This window comes from Megalops cyprinoides, chromosome 1 (assembly GCF_013368585.1).
Source record: "Megalops cyprinoides isolate fMegCyp1 chromosome 1, fMegCyp1.pri, whole genome shotgun sequence".
NCBI lineage: Eukaryota > Metazoa > Chordata > Actinopteri > Elopiformes > Megalopidae > Megalops > Megalops cyprinoides.
Window position 1 is genome coordinate 54,366,680 of NC_050583.1, and position 14,686 is coordinate 54,381,365.

A 14,686-nucleotide genomic window follows, 5' to 3' on the forward strand; every position below is an offset into this window, starting at 1 on the left:
ATGACTCATCCAAACTCCAAATGATATAGCACCCAAACTCACACATAATCACTTCCAACTGACATAGCACACAGCCGCATATATTGTCACTCCAACTGATATAGCACACAGATTGATACATTATTACTCCAAGTGACAGTTTGCCTCACACTTTACCACTCCAACTGATATAGCACAAACATATCCTCAAACATTATTAAATAATCACTCCTAACTGGCATAGCATACATCTTCACACATAATCACTCCCAAATGACATAACACACATCCTCACTCATAATCACTCCCAACTGACAGTACATAGTCTTATACATTATAATTCCCACTTACATAACACACAGCCTCACACATCATTACTGCAACTGGTATCCTGCTGTATGCAGCCTCAAAAATGATCACTCCAACTGAGGAAGCACACATCCTAATATAATTCCCCTTTACACAGGACACAGTTTCACACATTATCACTTCAGCTGCTGTACTGCTGTACGCAGCCTCACGTAATCGCTTCCCATGTTATAACATACAGCCTCACACATTATCACTGGCAGGCAGCTCACCTCCCAGTGCCCTCCCTGCCCAGTCCACAGTGTCCGTCAGGAAGCTACAGAGGCGCGTCTGAGTGGGCGCGGTGCGCTCGCCGTTGGTGGGGGCATTGTCATTCGCGTGAGGCTGGGTCTGGAAGACCCCGTCGTCGTGGGGGGGAAACAGCAGCATGCCTCCGCCGTTTCCGAGGTTATCGAAGTCGTCCATGTACTCCTCGCTGGTGTCGTTGCGCTCCAGGGAGGAGGTGGAAGACAGCGACATGTCCTCCAGCCCCTCCCCCAGGTAGCGTGCTGAGAGCTCCACCTCCTGGTGTGATGTCAGCTCTTCCAGGTGGATCTCCGGAGCCGGAAGCTTCTCCGCCTGGCTGGGAGGGTCCGGCGTGCCTGGTGACGTCTCCACGGAGTCCCCGCTCCCTCCCTTCGCCCCCTGGTCCCCCCGAGCTTGCCCTGCGAGGAGCGGGCGTGCCTGCTTGACCAGGGAGGGGCGGGTCAGCCTGTAGGCCAGAGCCGGGGACTTGCTGGGCAAGCAGCTGGGCAGCAGGGGCTTCTTCAGGGCGCCCCCTCCGGGTCGGGCGGCAGGGCTCTTGCCGCACTGGGCGCCCGGCGCTGAGGTGGGCTTGAGGAGCTGGTTCTTGGTACGCACCAGGCCGCTGGCCGGCGGCCTGGCCAGCTCCGCCCTGTTGAGGGAGAAGGAGCGGGTGATGGGCTGGGCGGAGGGGGAGGGGAGCTGCCTGAAGTGGGTGAAGCTCTGAGAGCGCACCATGCTGTCCGAGGACAGGGACTTCAGGCTGTCGGTGGACTGGGACAGGCCGTCCCGTAGCCCGCCGTGAGTGCCGGCACTGGGGCCAGAATCCGGGTTGGAGCCCGTCCGCTGCAGGCCAAGCCCGAACCGCGAGGCTACGCCATTCAGGACCGGTCTGGGGGCTTGTGCGGACGCCCCCCGCGGGCCCGTCCTGGACGGCTGGGGGATTGTCCTCTGAGCGGTGGGATTGGCTGACGGCGCAGGCCGGCGGACCTTGCTAACGGGGGCGGAGGGCTTTTTCAGCTCCCTGGCCGCGGGAGCCTGCTGCTGCGGCTGAGCCCGGAGCCCCGCCCTTCCCTCCTCCCCCTGCCTCTCTGGCCCCGCTCCCTCCGTGGGGCTTCCGCCCCCCTTCTTCCACCTCAGAGAGAAGGCCGAGGGCAGACGGGCCACCCCATTCGGCTTGCCCGGGGCCACCCCCTTCCCTTCCTGGCTCTGCAGAGGTGTGGCCGTCCCATTGGGGAGCGCGCTCGTGCCACCCTGGGCGCGGGCGCCGAATTTAGGCAGCCTGGAGACCATGGTGGGCTTGCTGAGTGCCTTCTCTTCCATCAGCTGCCAGCTGGGTCATTGATGTGAGCAGGGCGGACAGAGCTGCATGGAGAAAGAAAGAAAGAGAGAGAGAGAGAGGGATTTCATTTTAGAGTTCAACCCAGGAACCCCATTTCACTGATTAAGGCTGATTAAGGAGAGAGAGAGAGAGAGATGACACACAGAGGGGGAAGGAGACCAGGAGACAGAGAGAAAGACATAGAGAGACAAAGAGATGAAGACACACAGAGGAGGAGGGACAGAGAGAGAGAGATTACGTTTTAGAGTTCAATGCAGTAACACGATTTCACTGATTAAGGCTGCATGCCAAAATGCTTGAATTTTCAGCCTCATCTAATGACAAATGCTATGCAGACCTTTTATGAATGTAGTTACTGAAATTCTGACTCATGCTCCTGTACGTTCTAAGCTGCGGGCTGAAATAGAGTGCAAATTACTTTTATTAAAAATCTATTCAAAATATGGGCTATTTCATTAATATCGTGTGCACATTCAAACCTCTTCCTTGCAGGATGAAGAAGCCATAAATACTAGCCCAAGAGGCAGTTTTAAATCATTATCTGCACTCAGTGGTGCACTGGGTAGAAAGAGAGCCTTCTGCCAGCACACCTGCATCAGTGCAATGTGTGCTATGACTGGGCGTGGCTGCACTCATCGGTTTGTGACTGCCGGCAGCCAGCAGCGCGTGGGAGTCCGGACATGTCTGGACACAGACACCCCCGGCATCTCACAAACCGACACGACTAACCACAAGCATCACGCCCGGTCTCGTCGGAGCACACACCGGCCAATCACGGCGCTTCTGCTCTGACTGCGCCAGACCGCTGCGGTTCAGAACGGGCGTGCATCAGCTGCTAGCGGTGACGCAAGTCTGCCTCGTTCCTTTCCACCAGAGGACAGCGGAACAGAAAACAACAGCCATGAATGGCTGCTCTGTGGTCTTTTTTGCTTAACCAAACTGTCAGGGCTTTGTGACCTACACCGTTTGCAAACACGCCACACCCGGTGTCCTCATAGCGCGCCTCAGCCAATCACGGCATCCCTGCTGCGACCACATCCATCCAGCAGGTCCTTTAAAGTTGACTGCCCCGCCCACCAAAATATGTTAAACTGCAGCCCTGGCGCATCTCACCATAAATCTTTCCCTGCATACATACAACTGCATGTCATTCAATTGTTGCACTACAGCTATGTGCGGTATGTGCCACGCTCCTTGCATACTCGCCGTGTTTGAGTGATTTAGATCTCGGAGACGCCGTTCACCCGAACAAGGGAACTCAGAGCACTAGAGCACTACAAAACAAACCAGACAGCTGTGAGCTGAGGAACAATCGCCATTCCTGTGAAAGGCTCACAATAGACAATGCCCTGCGCTGCCAACCGTGTGCCATGTGGCTCCGGGCCTGCAGACGGGGCCGGTCCCAGATCAGGGTGGAGCGAGACAGGGGCCGCTGTTCTTAGACGGCACGAGTTTAAGGAGTCGGCTCCGCGCTGAAGGAGTCTTCTCTTCTCTCCATTGCTTGAAGCAACAGCGTGACCCGGGAATAGCTGCTTCTGTGGGCTTTATTAACAACCAGAACATAAATCAAAACTGACTTAAACAGATATTGTCTTATACCTTGCAGATGTCCCCAAAGATAATTCCAGTCTTTCATTTCTTTATTGCAAACACCAGGGGTGAACTTAATTACTTAATGCTCCGACAGCTAATTGGTACTCTGTCGGGTCTTCACTCCAGAAGGTGAGAGTCACTTTGAGAGAGGCGTGATTAATGCCAAATGCTAATTAAACCTCTAATTACTCAAACCCCAGCATCTGTGATTCACAAGAGAAGACAGCATGGTATTGTATCTCCTTGTGTCTTTACACAGCAAAAACAGGAGCTGACGAGAGGTCTGCAGGTTCAAATCCTCCAGCTGGGGCCTTCAGCAGGCTTTGAGATTTATCACAAACGCTTCACAAAATATCATAAATATAAATACAATATTAAGTTCTGAAGCATTATACAGACGGTGGGAGAATTTTGGAGAATTGTTACGATCTCAACAGAAATAACTTCCGGGTGTTAAATGGCATGAAAGTGAGGAGAATAAATCTCAGCATTCTAGTGACACATTCTAGTGTCACCGTCCTGTCACTGTGTGCATGTCCCTACGTCTGAGCTGGGATAACCATTTACCCATGAGGGGGGAGAGAGGAAAGCGCTTTGTCACTGAAATCTGTCCCCATTCCCTGTCCGCCTCTCAGCACGTGCCCCTGTGTCCCAGATAAGAACCAGAAAGCCTAAAACTACTGGCCCGAGCACAGATGTTGGAGACACTCACCAAAATTGTTGTATTACATTACATTACTGTCATTTAGCAGATGCTCCTATCCAGACCAACTTACACTGGTTACAATTTTTACATGTTATCCATTTATACAGCTGGATATTTACTGAGACAATAAGGTTAAGGTAACTTGGAAGAAGTTGGTACCAAGGTTAAGTACTTTGCCCAGCAGCGATGCCCCAGCAGGGTATTGAACCAGCAACCTTTCAATTACAACCCCTGCTCCTTACCACTATGCTACACTGCCACTACAGTTGTTGCAAACCCTTCTGTATGAGACTTATTTTATGCTATGTAGTGTGCGTGTTACGTTACATGGTTCAAGATGTTTTGATTAGCATTATTAAGCTTCGCATAGTTTTCACTGCCGCATTTGCTGAACTTTGTAATGTTAAATCTCTGTGTCCTCAAAGCTAACGTTAGCTAAAATTTTTCCATTCTAGTGTTCTAATCACACCGGTTTGACCGTACGCGCGAAAGGGTTAATCACACCGGTGTGACCGTACGCGCAAAAGGGTTAATCACACCGGTGTGACCGTACGCGCTAAAGGGTTAATCACACCGGTGTGACCGTACGCGCAAAAGGGTTAATCACACCGGTGTGACCGTACGCGCTAAAAGGGTTAAGAGCCATTTTGTTGTTCTGGTCCTGGGGTAGGTGGCTTGTCCAGCAGGTTTCTCCGCAGTGCAGGGAGTTCAAATGCAAACATCAGCAGCACACAGGATGTGCTCTTAATGCTCACATAGAGTACACACAGACAGACAAGGGAGACGCACAAGCACAAAACCACGTGATCCCAAGCACAGACACATACTCACTCATACATTCAAACGCTTCCTATACAGATTCATACACCCAGCTCGCCTGGTTGTGGTGCTCTGCTACTGTGTACCACCTCGTTGTAGCAGCAGTGTAGCATAGTGGTTAGGATCGGGGCTCGCAACCCCGCTGGTTGGATTCTCCACTGAGGCACTGCTGCTGTACCCCCGGGGCAAAATACCCATTCTTCACCCAGAATTGCCTCAGTACATATCCAGCAGTATTAATGGATACCGATGTAAAAAACTGTAACCTGTGTAGGTCGTGCTGGACAAGAGCGTAAATATGAATGTGTATGTAAACGTAATGTAATCTCAGAGTTAACTGACGAGAGAGAGAGACTCTCCGCGCAGCTCTCTGCCCTGTGAGCACCAGGGAAGTTTTTCCGTCGTCCATCCAGGCGGGAGCAGCAGCAAGTGCTATTCAGGGTCTTCCAAGCTGAAATAAACAGGCGGAGGCGCAGAGCTCACGGGGTGTGGACATGGACTGTGCGAGGCTGAGAAGGGTGCACTCAGCAATCAATGGGAGCCTGGCTCCGCTCCACGGAGGGGCCCCATGACTGAGGGGCGAGGAGAGAGGGGGCGACGGCCTGCGGGCATGGAGGCAGAGAGAGTCTAGAGCCTAGAGCCTGGCGCATGTGCACGTGTGTGTGTGTGTGTGTGTGTGTGTGTGTGTGTGCGCGCCCGTGTTTGCCGATGCTCTCATATGCGTTTGGGTGTGTAAGTGTTATCTATCAGTGCAGGTGTCTACCTGTGTGTTTTGTGTATAAGTCTGTGTGTATGCACCTGTGTGGCTGTGTATGTACATGATTGCATTGGTGTATCTGTGTTTTTGTGTGTGTGTGTGTTTGTATGCATGCATTTGTGCATCTCTGTGTTTATGTATGTGTCTGCATCTGCATCTGTGCATGGAACAGCGGTTTCCTGCATCCAGGGCACAGACACACCTGGAGGACAAGAGCGCCCGGCCTGTGGGTGGAATTCCACATGACTGGCCAAAACAATCCTACCGCAATGCCACCGTTACCAACACATCTCTCTGCTAAATCTGGAAAAGTATCTGAGGCGGGAGAGAAAATCCGGCTTTTATTGAGATAAAGCTTTTTTTGGCATCCACGCTGTGCGGATGATGACTACTGAGCTGATGAGAGCAGCTGCCGACGTTAACGGTCGCCCTCAGTGACCCACGTCCAGCCCCCGCTGACCCGCCGGACACCGAACCGCCTCAGAAGACCCACCACGCCGCGTGGGTATCTGTTCTCCACCCAGATAATCTCCCCCTCCGTCAGTTGATCGGGTCAGCCGCCACAAGCAGCTCAGGAAACGTTTACAGACAGCCAGGATGGGCACTGTGCGGTTCCAGCTGCATCTCGGTCATATTTCCATGGTGCACCCCCCCACCCCCACCCCCACCCCACTCCCTGCACAGATCGCACACGCTGATCTAATCCGATGTGTGCGGCAGTGTGCTGGTACGTCACACTCAACCCTGCGACTGCTACTGATCTTCAAACGACCAACGTGATGCATTTTTAGTCATCAGGCCTTCTGAGCGGCCAGACACGGCGCGCCTCAAAGGACAGCTCCTCGCAGCCAGGGCACCGAGTAACCTCAATAAATGGAAATCTGAGGGTCATAAAACCTCCCACCCGCCAAATCCTCCCCAGGATGATGTGCTAGCGAATATCTGGCAACCCTGCCAAGCACATCACCAGGCCTTTCAAAGACAACAAAAACAACAACAGGCATGCTGGGTGCCCCCCTCCCTATCCGCATGGGTAATCATGCCACACAGTCACATCAGATAGCGCGCACTGCGCTGGCACGAGAAACAAAGGGAGCGCAGAGGCATCTGATCGGAGATCAGAGACGGGCATTCGACACGCTCCCCCACCCAGGCCGCTGTGTCGAGTCACGCGGCGTGTTTCCGGGGGCACCTGGGGGCTGCTTTCCGAACATAATAAACCCACATATTGTGCTCAGCTGGTCACACTGTGGATTATTAAAATACCAGCCACCTCATGCTGCGTGCGGTATAGCTGTAACTGCTGTTTTCTCCCCTTTGTTTACGAGGACTTGCAACAACATTGAGCACACCGCCACTGCGCACACTGACCCTCTTTTCCTGGGTTTAATCTTCTATACTTGATTTATTTTTAACAGTCAAATTGAATTTCAAACCACAATAATGGCATCTCAAATGATAACTGTGGGACGTTCACACGCATTCGCTAATGCATTGTGTAGTGCTCACAATGACCTTCTTCAGCTCTCATGCAGGACCCTTCAGAGTGTTCTCTCATGGTGTCTGGACATTTTAGCAATGTGGCAAAGTTTCAGCCTGCAATGTGAGAAATAAAGTGCATCCTTACAATACATTACCTGCATTTAGCAGACGCTCTTATCCAGAGCGACTTACATAGGTTACAACTTTACATGTTACCCATTTATCCCAGGCTGGGTTAAGTACCTCGCCCAAGGGTACAGCAGCAGTGCCTGAGCGGGGAATTGAACCAGCAACCTTTCAGTTACAAGCCCTGCCCCTTACCACTGCACCACACTGCCGCACCTTACACTAAACCCACCTTGTTTGTTCCGATGCAAATAAAGCAGGAGTCCGAATGCCAGGCCGGCTCTTAACAAATCAACCTTAAAAGCCCCAACAAAGGCAGTGCTTCTCTGATGCACAAAGAAGTAAGATAATAAGGTAACCATAAAGACACGCTCATGCACACGAACACAGACACATGTCACCCACATGGATGAGCAAAGGTCCCGCCAGCAGCGCGCCATCTGTCAGCCGCTTCGTGTCTGCATTCCAGGCCGACTGCTCCGAATAACTCCTGCGCTCCGAGCCAGCCAGCGCACCGAGATCTGAGCGAGACTGCCTCTTCCATCACATCTAAATACAAAGCATGCTGACCAGCAGTGCACTGAGGCGATATATCCACCAGGCACATCCACCCCTTTGAAATACAGGGAAAGGGCCAGGCATGCAGAGATGAACCAGCAGCTCTCTCTTTAGTGCAAGTCCTCTAACTCCACTTGGCACTTCCAACACAAGAGGGCGGCCACAAGGACTACAGCGGTTCACCCATGCATAGAGGATCAGTCCTCAGTTTCATAACGTACCCACCAACGGTAACATTTCTTACAACTTTTATACGCATCGAAGCTAATTCCGGGGGGGGGGGGGGGAGCTTCAAAGCATGAGCTCTCTGCTGCCGTGTACTGAACTGTTACTGAACTGACTGACCTTGAAAAAGCTAGTTATCTAGCCAGCCGGTAATTATGCTGAGTGGTCAAAAAGAAAGCGGCTGGTCTGAAAGTACCCGATGTGCTTTACAGTGACAACCCTTGTGGCTGGTTGATGTTTTACTTTCTATGGATTTTTGTACATCTGGCATTCTCAAAACATTTTCAAAGGAGCAAGCAGCTGGTCGGCAATCTACCTTTTTACTGGGTTTTGTCATCAAAAACCAAGCTTATAAAAATGTTATGTAGCTGGACAGACACTGTGGTGACTGTGCTCTTATGCTAGCTATTTAGTGACAGCTAGGTAGTACATTTCTTCCCAAGAACATTGCACTTGAATCTTAACACTGCAAAATTCAGCTAGGCAACAAAACACATTAGCACTTCAAAATTATTCTGCAAATAAAAAGTCATTTAGCTCTTATCCAAAGTGACTTACATACATGTAGCTTACAATTTTTATCCATATATACAGCTGGATATTTACTGAGGCAATTCCCGGTTAAGTACCTTGCCCAAGGGTACAACAGCAGTCCCAGCTGGTAATCGAACCAGCAACCTTTCAGCTACAAGCCCTGCTCCTTACCACTACACAACTGTCCTATGCATCACATCAATGACAATCATCCTGAATATGCATTATCATAATTGCCCATCCAGTCCACCCCAAACAACCTTGCACTGGCTGGGCAACATCCTGCTGTGTCAGATCATAGGCAGATAATGTTACGCACCCGTGGCATATCATTTAAGCAAAGGGACACCAGATAAGGCCACGACGTGCACCTGTCGCCATGCCAATCTGTCACTGACTGTCACCTTACACAGCGGCGGGGCGTCACACAGACACCGTCTCCTCTGGTGCGGAGAGGCGTGACTGATGATCAGATCTAGGGCACCGAACGAAGAGAGGAGCCCCCTCGACCACCACAGTTCATCCCAGCATGCACTCCCATTCATCATCTCTGAAAGTATGTGTCTCACCACAGGGGACAACTGGTCCCCCCCCCGCCCCCCGACCCAAGGACAGGCAATTACAGAGTGAGCTATGTCCAGGACATAAGGGTTACAAGAGAAAACAAAGGTTCCAGACCTCTGTAAAACTAGACAGGACAAATTGTTGGATAATCTTCAGTACAAGGGATGAGAATGAATGTCTGAATATTCAACCAAGATATAACTAGTTGTCTCAGTAATTGTATTCTTACATACACCTGGAAATATTTTTTTTATCAGTAGTCTTGGCAGAGAACCTAAAAACCCTGCAAAAAAATAATGTAGTTCACTGACATACATTTTCCTGCGTGAAAGTGTGAATGCAGTGAATTATTTATACATAAGGAAACTGGACTTTCATTTGCAGATTGGAGCTTGGAGAAAAATTGTGGCTTTTGATTGCTGGAATATTCAATCTAGAGAGCCATAAAATATTCAGATATGAAGTTCTAAAAGCACATCTCTGTTGGGTGCAGCAGTTCGTGCTTGCTGGCGCACTTGTGTGGATAGTTTTATTTAGCATTAATCAAAGGATAATTACAGGGCAGGACACAGGCATCACAGGGCTATATGCGGAATAGGGGGAGCAGAAGAAGGGCTGGCAATCATGGAGTCTCAGCTCAGGAGACACACACACACACGCACACGCACACGCACACGCACACGCACACATATACATACACATGCACACACGCATGAACGCACACACATGCGCACACATAGACACACACACACAAATAAACACACAGACACACAAATACACACATACGCGCACACACACACATCAATCCATCCAACGCAAAAATATACACAGCATCACCACAGACAGAAACTGCAGACCGCCATTCTTCAAAAGCAGCAAAGTGCAGCCAGACCCGCCAAACACGCCAACGGCCCACGGGCAAAAACCAATCAGAGACGGGCGTCTTTCAAGCGCACAGGGACGGCGAATCAAAGCACGCTCTGTGAGCTTGCCTGCTGAATGTATGTCACCGCTGAATGTATGTCACGGCCCATCTCGGATGGGGGATTCAGGAAAGGCTGCGGCCGGCCCTGGCATTGTGAGCGAGAGGTTAGCTGAGTGAAAAGGGAGTTCCTGATTGCTGCTTATTGCCACTGGAGAGCAGGGACTGAATTCAGACTAAATGCAATGCAGCAGAACCCTCGCTTCCGGTCCGCTGTGTTCTTTGAGGGACGGCAATGCGTGCGAGAGGTGCGTGTGCCGCTTCCTCGCACTGAGTGATCCCCGCCTGAGGACAACAAGACCCACCAAGCCAAAGTCACTCCCCTGGAGAGGAAATTCCCATGTCACAACAGCTGCTGGAGGACCTCCGTTTGAGAGATTTATTGAAGGTCGTGTTAAAAAGCCAGTTAAAGAGCTCCAACACTGCGGAAGCACTCAGGGGTGTGTAAATGCAGGAAGAATTTTCAGATGCTTCAAAGTAGCCAAAAATATATTCTTTTCATTAATTTTTTGGGAAAGAAATTCATACATAGACAAATACAAATAGTGAAGTTGATGCCTAAGAAAAGCCTTTAGATCAAAATGTATTTGAATGCATGTTTCCCATTATCTTAATCAGGTGTGCCCAGACTTTTGACTGGTACTGTATTCTTGCAGGTTTTGGGCTGCTTTCACACTTTGATCGACAGCTCAATTTACGTGACACGAATTACAGTGAACCCAAAATGGTACTATAGAGTGCTGAATCCTGGAGCATTTAAGCATGGTCCAGAGTCTGGGCGAGTCTGGCTTATGCAATTTGATGCTGGCCAAGATATGTTCCCACCCTCATGAAGTGTATTCTTCTAAAAATTATGGGTCCATCGTTATAGCCGGCAGTGTAGCATAGTGGTTAAGGAGCAGGACTCGTAACCAAAAAGTTGCCGGTTCGACTCCCCACTGGGGCACTGCTGTTGTACCCTTGGGCAAGGTACTTAACCCATAGTTGCATCAGTAAATATTCAGCGGTATAAATGGGTAACTTGTTAAAAAAATAAATAAATAACCTATGTAAGTTGCTCTGGATAAGAGTGTCTGCTAAATGCCAATAATGTCATGTAATATATCTCTGAAAGCAACAAACATTACATTGCTTTGTGGAAGCACAGGGGGAGGAGCTGGTGGTTTGTGCAAGCGGATAAACAATTAGCTAAACTGCTGAAAAGAGCAGGGGTGTGACACGGAGAGGAAGAGAGAGCAAGTGACTTTCAGCTGTTTGAGATGAGCGCATAAAAGAGCAACTGGAGGTGTTCCTGTGATGACCTCGCATCGTGCATCATGCAGGTTGTTCCCATATTGTGGCATATTTGGATTTTCCACTCATAAATCAAAGCATGAATTTGAATCGATCTAAGTTCCCTCACCAAAAATTGGACAGTAGCGTGACAAGTATCTGCAAACCTCCATTTTAATGAGCGTATCATGACAGATGTAACAAGAGCTGACACAGAATAAACCCGCTGAACACTGCAGCCCTCTGGGACTGGGTCCGCCCCTCTGTGGCCTGGGATTTCCACTCCGAAATGAGGAAGTCGCACAACAAATCTGCTTAATATGTAACATTCAGAGACGCATTCAGCCTTTTTTAGACTGCTGAAGACTAATGCCTTTCCACCAGAAATGCTTTATCATGCTACAGGCATCTCTGTGCTAATTTAGCCCCACACAGACACACACACACACACACACACACACACACACATTGCCCAACACCCCGAAGTCAATTCATTCTTAAATGTAAAATCTATTACTTAAATTCTTAAAAGGTTATACATATCCCAACCAGAGTAGCACTCTATATAGTACACACCTCCACCAAAATCTAGCCTAATCATTTCACCAACATTCATCATTATCAAACCATGTGTTTTTAAGGTACTCGGTTCACAGATCAATGGGCAGACACAAGAGCAGTCAATTAGTCCTCCCTCCCCACACTGGTGTCAGAGATTATTACAAACCCTACTTTTGCTCAGGTCCTTACCCAAAATCCTGACTGCACCGAAATGTCAAGCCACTCTGACTACAAATAATACAATAACCAATTAGCACCACAGAATATCACCTCACAGACACTGCACCGCCTCTGATACAGAAACACAGAAATTGCTCATGGCTAAGAGCCAAGAGCTGAGCAGATCTCCCATGTAAATTCCACTCCACACTTATGTCACAAAACTGGGAGGAGGGTGGAGGACTTGTGCGGGCAAATGTCATCCACAGTTGGAACAGAGAAGGGAAAGGAGCACCTTGCCTGCTGCCTGTTCAGGGAAAGAGAGAAAAAGCAGGAAAGAGAAGCATAACGACAAAGAGTAAGAGACAGAGTAAGAGGGGTGGGAAGTACAGAGACCAGAGCCAGCCCCTCTGAGAGCCCTCCTCTTCTCTGTCCCATGTGACCGGCTAGGTGAAAGACAGCAGACATGCAGAGCCTAACCCTGTACTCACAAAAGCTAGCCCACACACTGCGCATCGCTCTAAGGATGATGACATTTAACTCAGCTATGGACCACACCCAGTAACGGGCCCTGGCAACAGCCACTCTACAGAGTAGGGCAGGAGCCGAGGGCCACCGTAAAAAGCCCAGATCAATCGCGCTATCGGCAGCCTCCTCGTTACACACCTGCTGGAGCTGCGCTTTTCCCAGAGGCTCTGGGAGATTTACTGAGTGAGCTGACAGAGCCACCCGCTCACCCAATAGCAGAGCAGCCCCGCGCCGATCGTTAGCTCACGCTAATTAAATTAAAGAACAGAAAAGGGCCGCATTACACCGTGCTCCAACTCCCAGGACAGCTCTTGACATAAACGTAAATTGCCCCACCCCCCAACCCCCCAAGGCCGGCATTCAGTGATGTAAAACGTTACCTTAAAGCTTTTTCTTTCCTCAGATAAGATTCCCAGCTCTTGCCACTGAAACTGAACTGCACAGGATGTGTTAGGGCTGAGAGCGAGCCGACCGACCCCGTCGCCGTCGGAGGCGTGCCTCTCTCCCGCGTCTGGGACAGGGCAGGGTTCCACCACGCGGCTTTCAGAACCGTGGCTTTTAATATTTGATGGCCCGTCTCCGTCAGAGCCCCGCCCGGAGTGGAGCCGGAGCGAAGGATGCTGGGAGACCCTGGCGTGCTTCACACAAAGGCCCCAGACCTCCTGGGACACAGAGCTGTCTGACTGCGGGGCCGTCACACATCAAGCGTCCCAGCGGTGACCTGGTTTCTCTGGTGGGTTTCTCTGTTTTCAGGGTCAAGAAACTGAGAGAGCCTGCTGGCTCACTGAGCGTGCTACAGACTGAATAGCAGCGGCGTGACAAGGAGTGACACAGGAGCAGAGACAGAGAGACAGGCAGAGACAGATACTAGGGCAGGGATGCACCAAGAGACACAGGAACAGAGAGACAGATAGAGAAACACAGTCATATGCTAAGGTAGGGACACAATGAGAGACAGGGAACAGACAGACAGATACTAGATCAGGAATACAGTGTGACACACAGGAACAGAGACACAGGTGGACACAGAGCCGGAATGTGGCAGAGACATGGTGAGAGAAACACCAGGCTAGAGACAAAGTTTAGAAGCCTGGCAGCCCTGTGTGTCTGAAAGTGCAGTGCTTTTCACCTGCAGTCGCACCCATTAAGCCACAGGCAACCAGTCACTACCGCCCTGGCTGCGCTACCACAAAAGCATTCCCTCTATTCACACCCTTCAAAAATATGAAAACCCTGCTGCCAGTCAGTAAAAATAACACAAATAATGGGACAAACAGTCAGCACTGATTACTGTTTTCGATCCAAGAAACAGCCTCAAACTGCAACCCTCAATTTTTCACCTGGCCTTGACATTTTGTTGCTGTGAAGGTGAGCCTTCACCTGTGCCTTAGAAACAGAATTTGAGTTTGGTAATTGTTAAAATGGCAAATGTTCAAGAGCCCTATTTCTTCCATCCAATAAAAACCTACCAATAGAAGAGGATATTTCATCAATTGTGTCAAAACCAATCAGGCAAACAACAGGCAAACAATCAATTGTGTATTGTTTGCCTGTTGTCAACGTGATTGCTTGATGTGGGGCACTGCTACTGTACCCTTTGGCAAGGTACTTAATCCAGAATTGCCTCAGTAAATAACCAGCTGTATAAATGGGTAACATGAAAAATTGTGACCTATGACAATAATGTAAAAAATATAATGAATGTTTATTAACTGTTAGCTTGTATCAGTCATTTAAATGGTGAATGTTCAAGGGCCCTTTTTCTTCTATCCAATTCAAACCTACCAATAGCAGATCATATCTCATCAACTGCAACGATACCTGTTAATTATTAACTGTTTGCCTGTTGTCAATGTGATTGTCTGACATGCATGTGAAGCCAGCCATTGGTTAACGGGCCACACCTGC

The 14,686-nt window shown here is 49.7% G+C and overlaps 1 protein-coding gene across 6 annotated transcripts in view; it reads right to left on the reverse strand.

Annotated features, from left to right (window-relative positions):
* LOC118772585 (serine-rich coiled-coil domain-containing protein 2-like) overlaps positions 1 to 14,686 on the reverse strand; it is a 72,711-nt gene that overhangs the window by 46,285 nt on the left and 11,740 nt on the right. For all 6 annotated transcript variants that reach the window (XM_036521063.1, XM_036521072.1, XM_036521053.1 and 3 more), the window contains one exon: positions 561 to 1,935. In XM_036521063.1, the coding sequence (XP_036376956.1) occupies positions 561 to 1,893 (1,333 nt within the window). In that variant the 5' untranslated portion in view covers positions 1,894 to 1,935. The remainder of the gene's footprint in view (positions 1 to 560; positions 1,936 to 14,686) is intronic.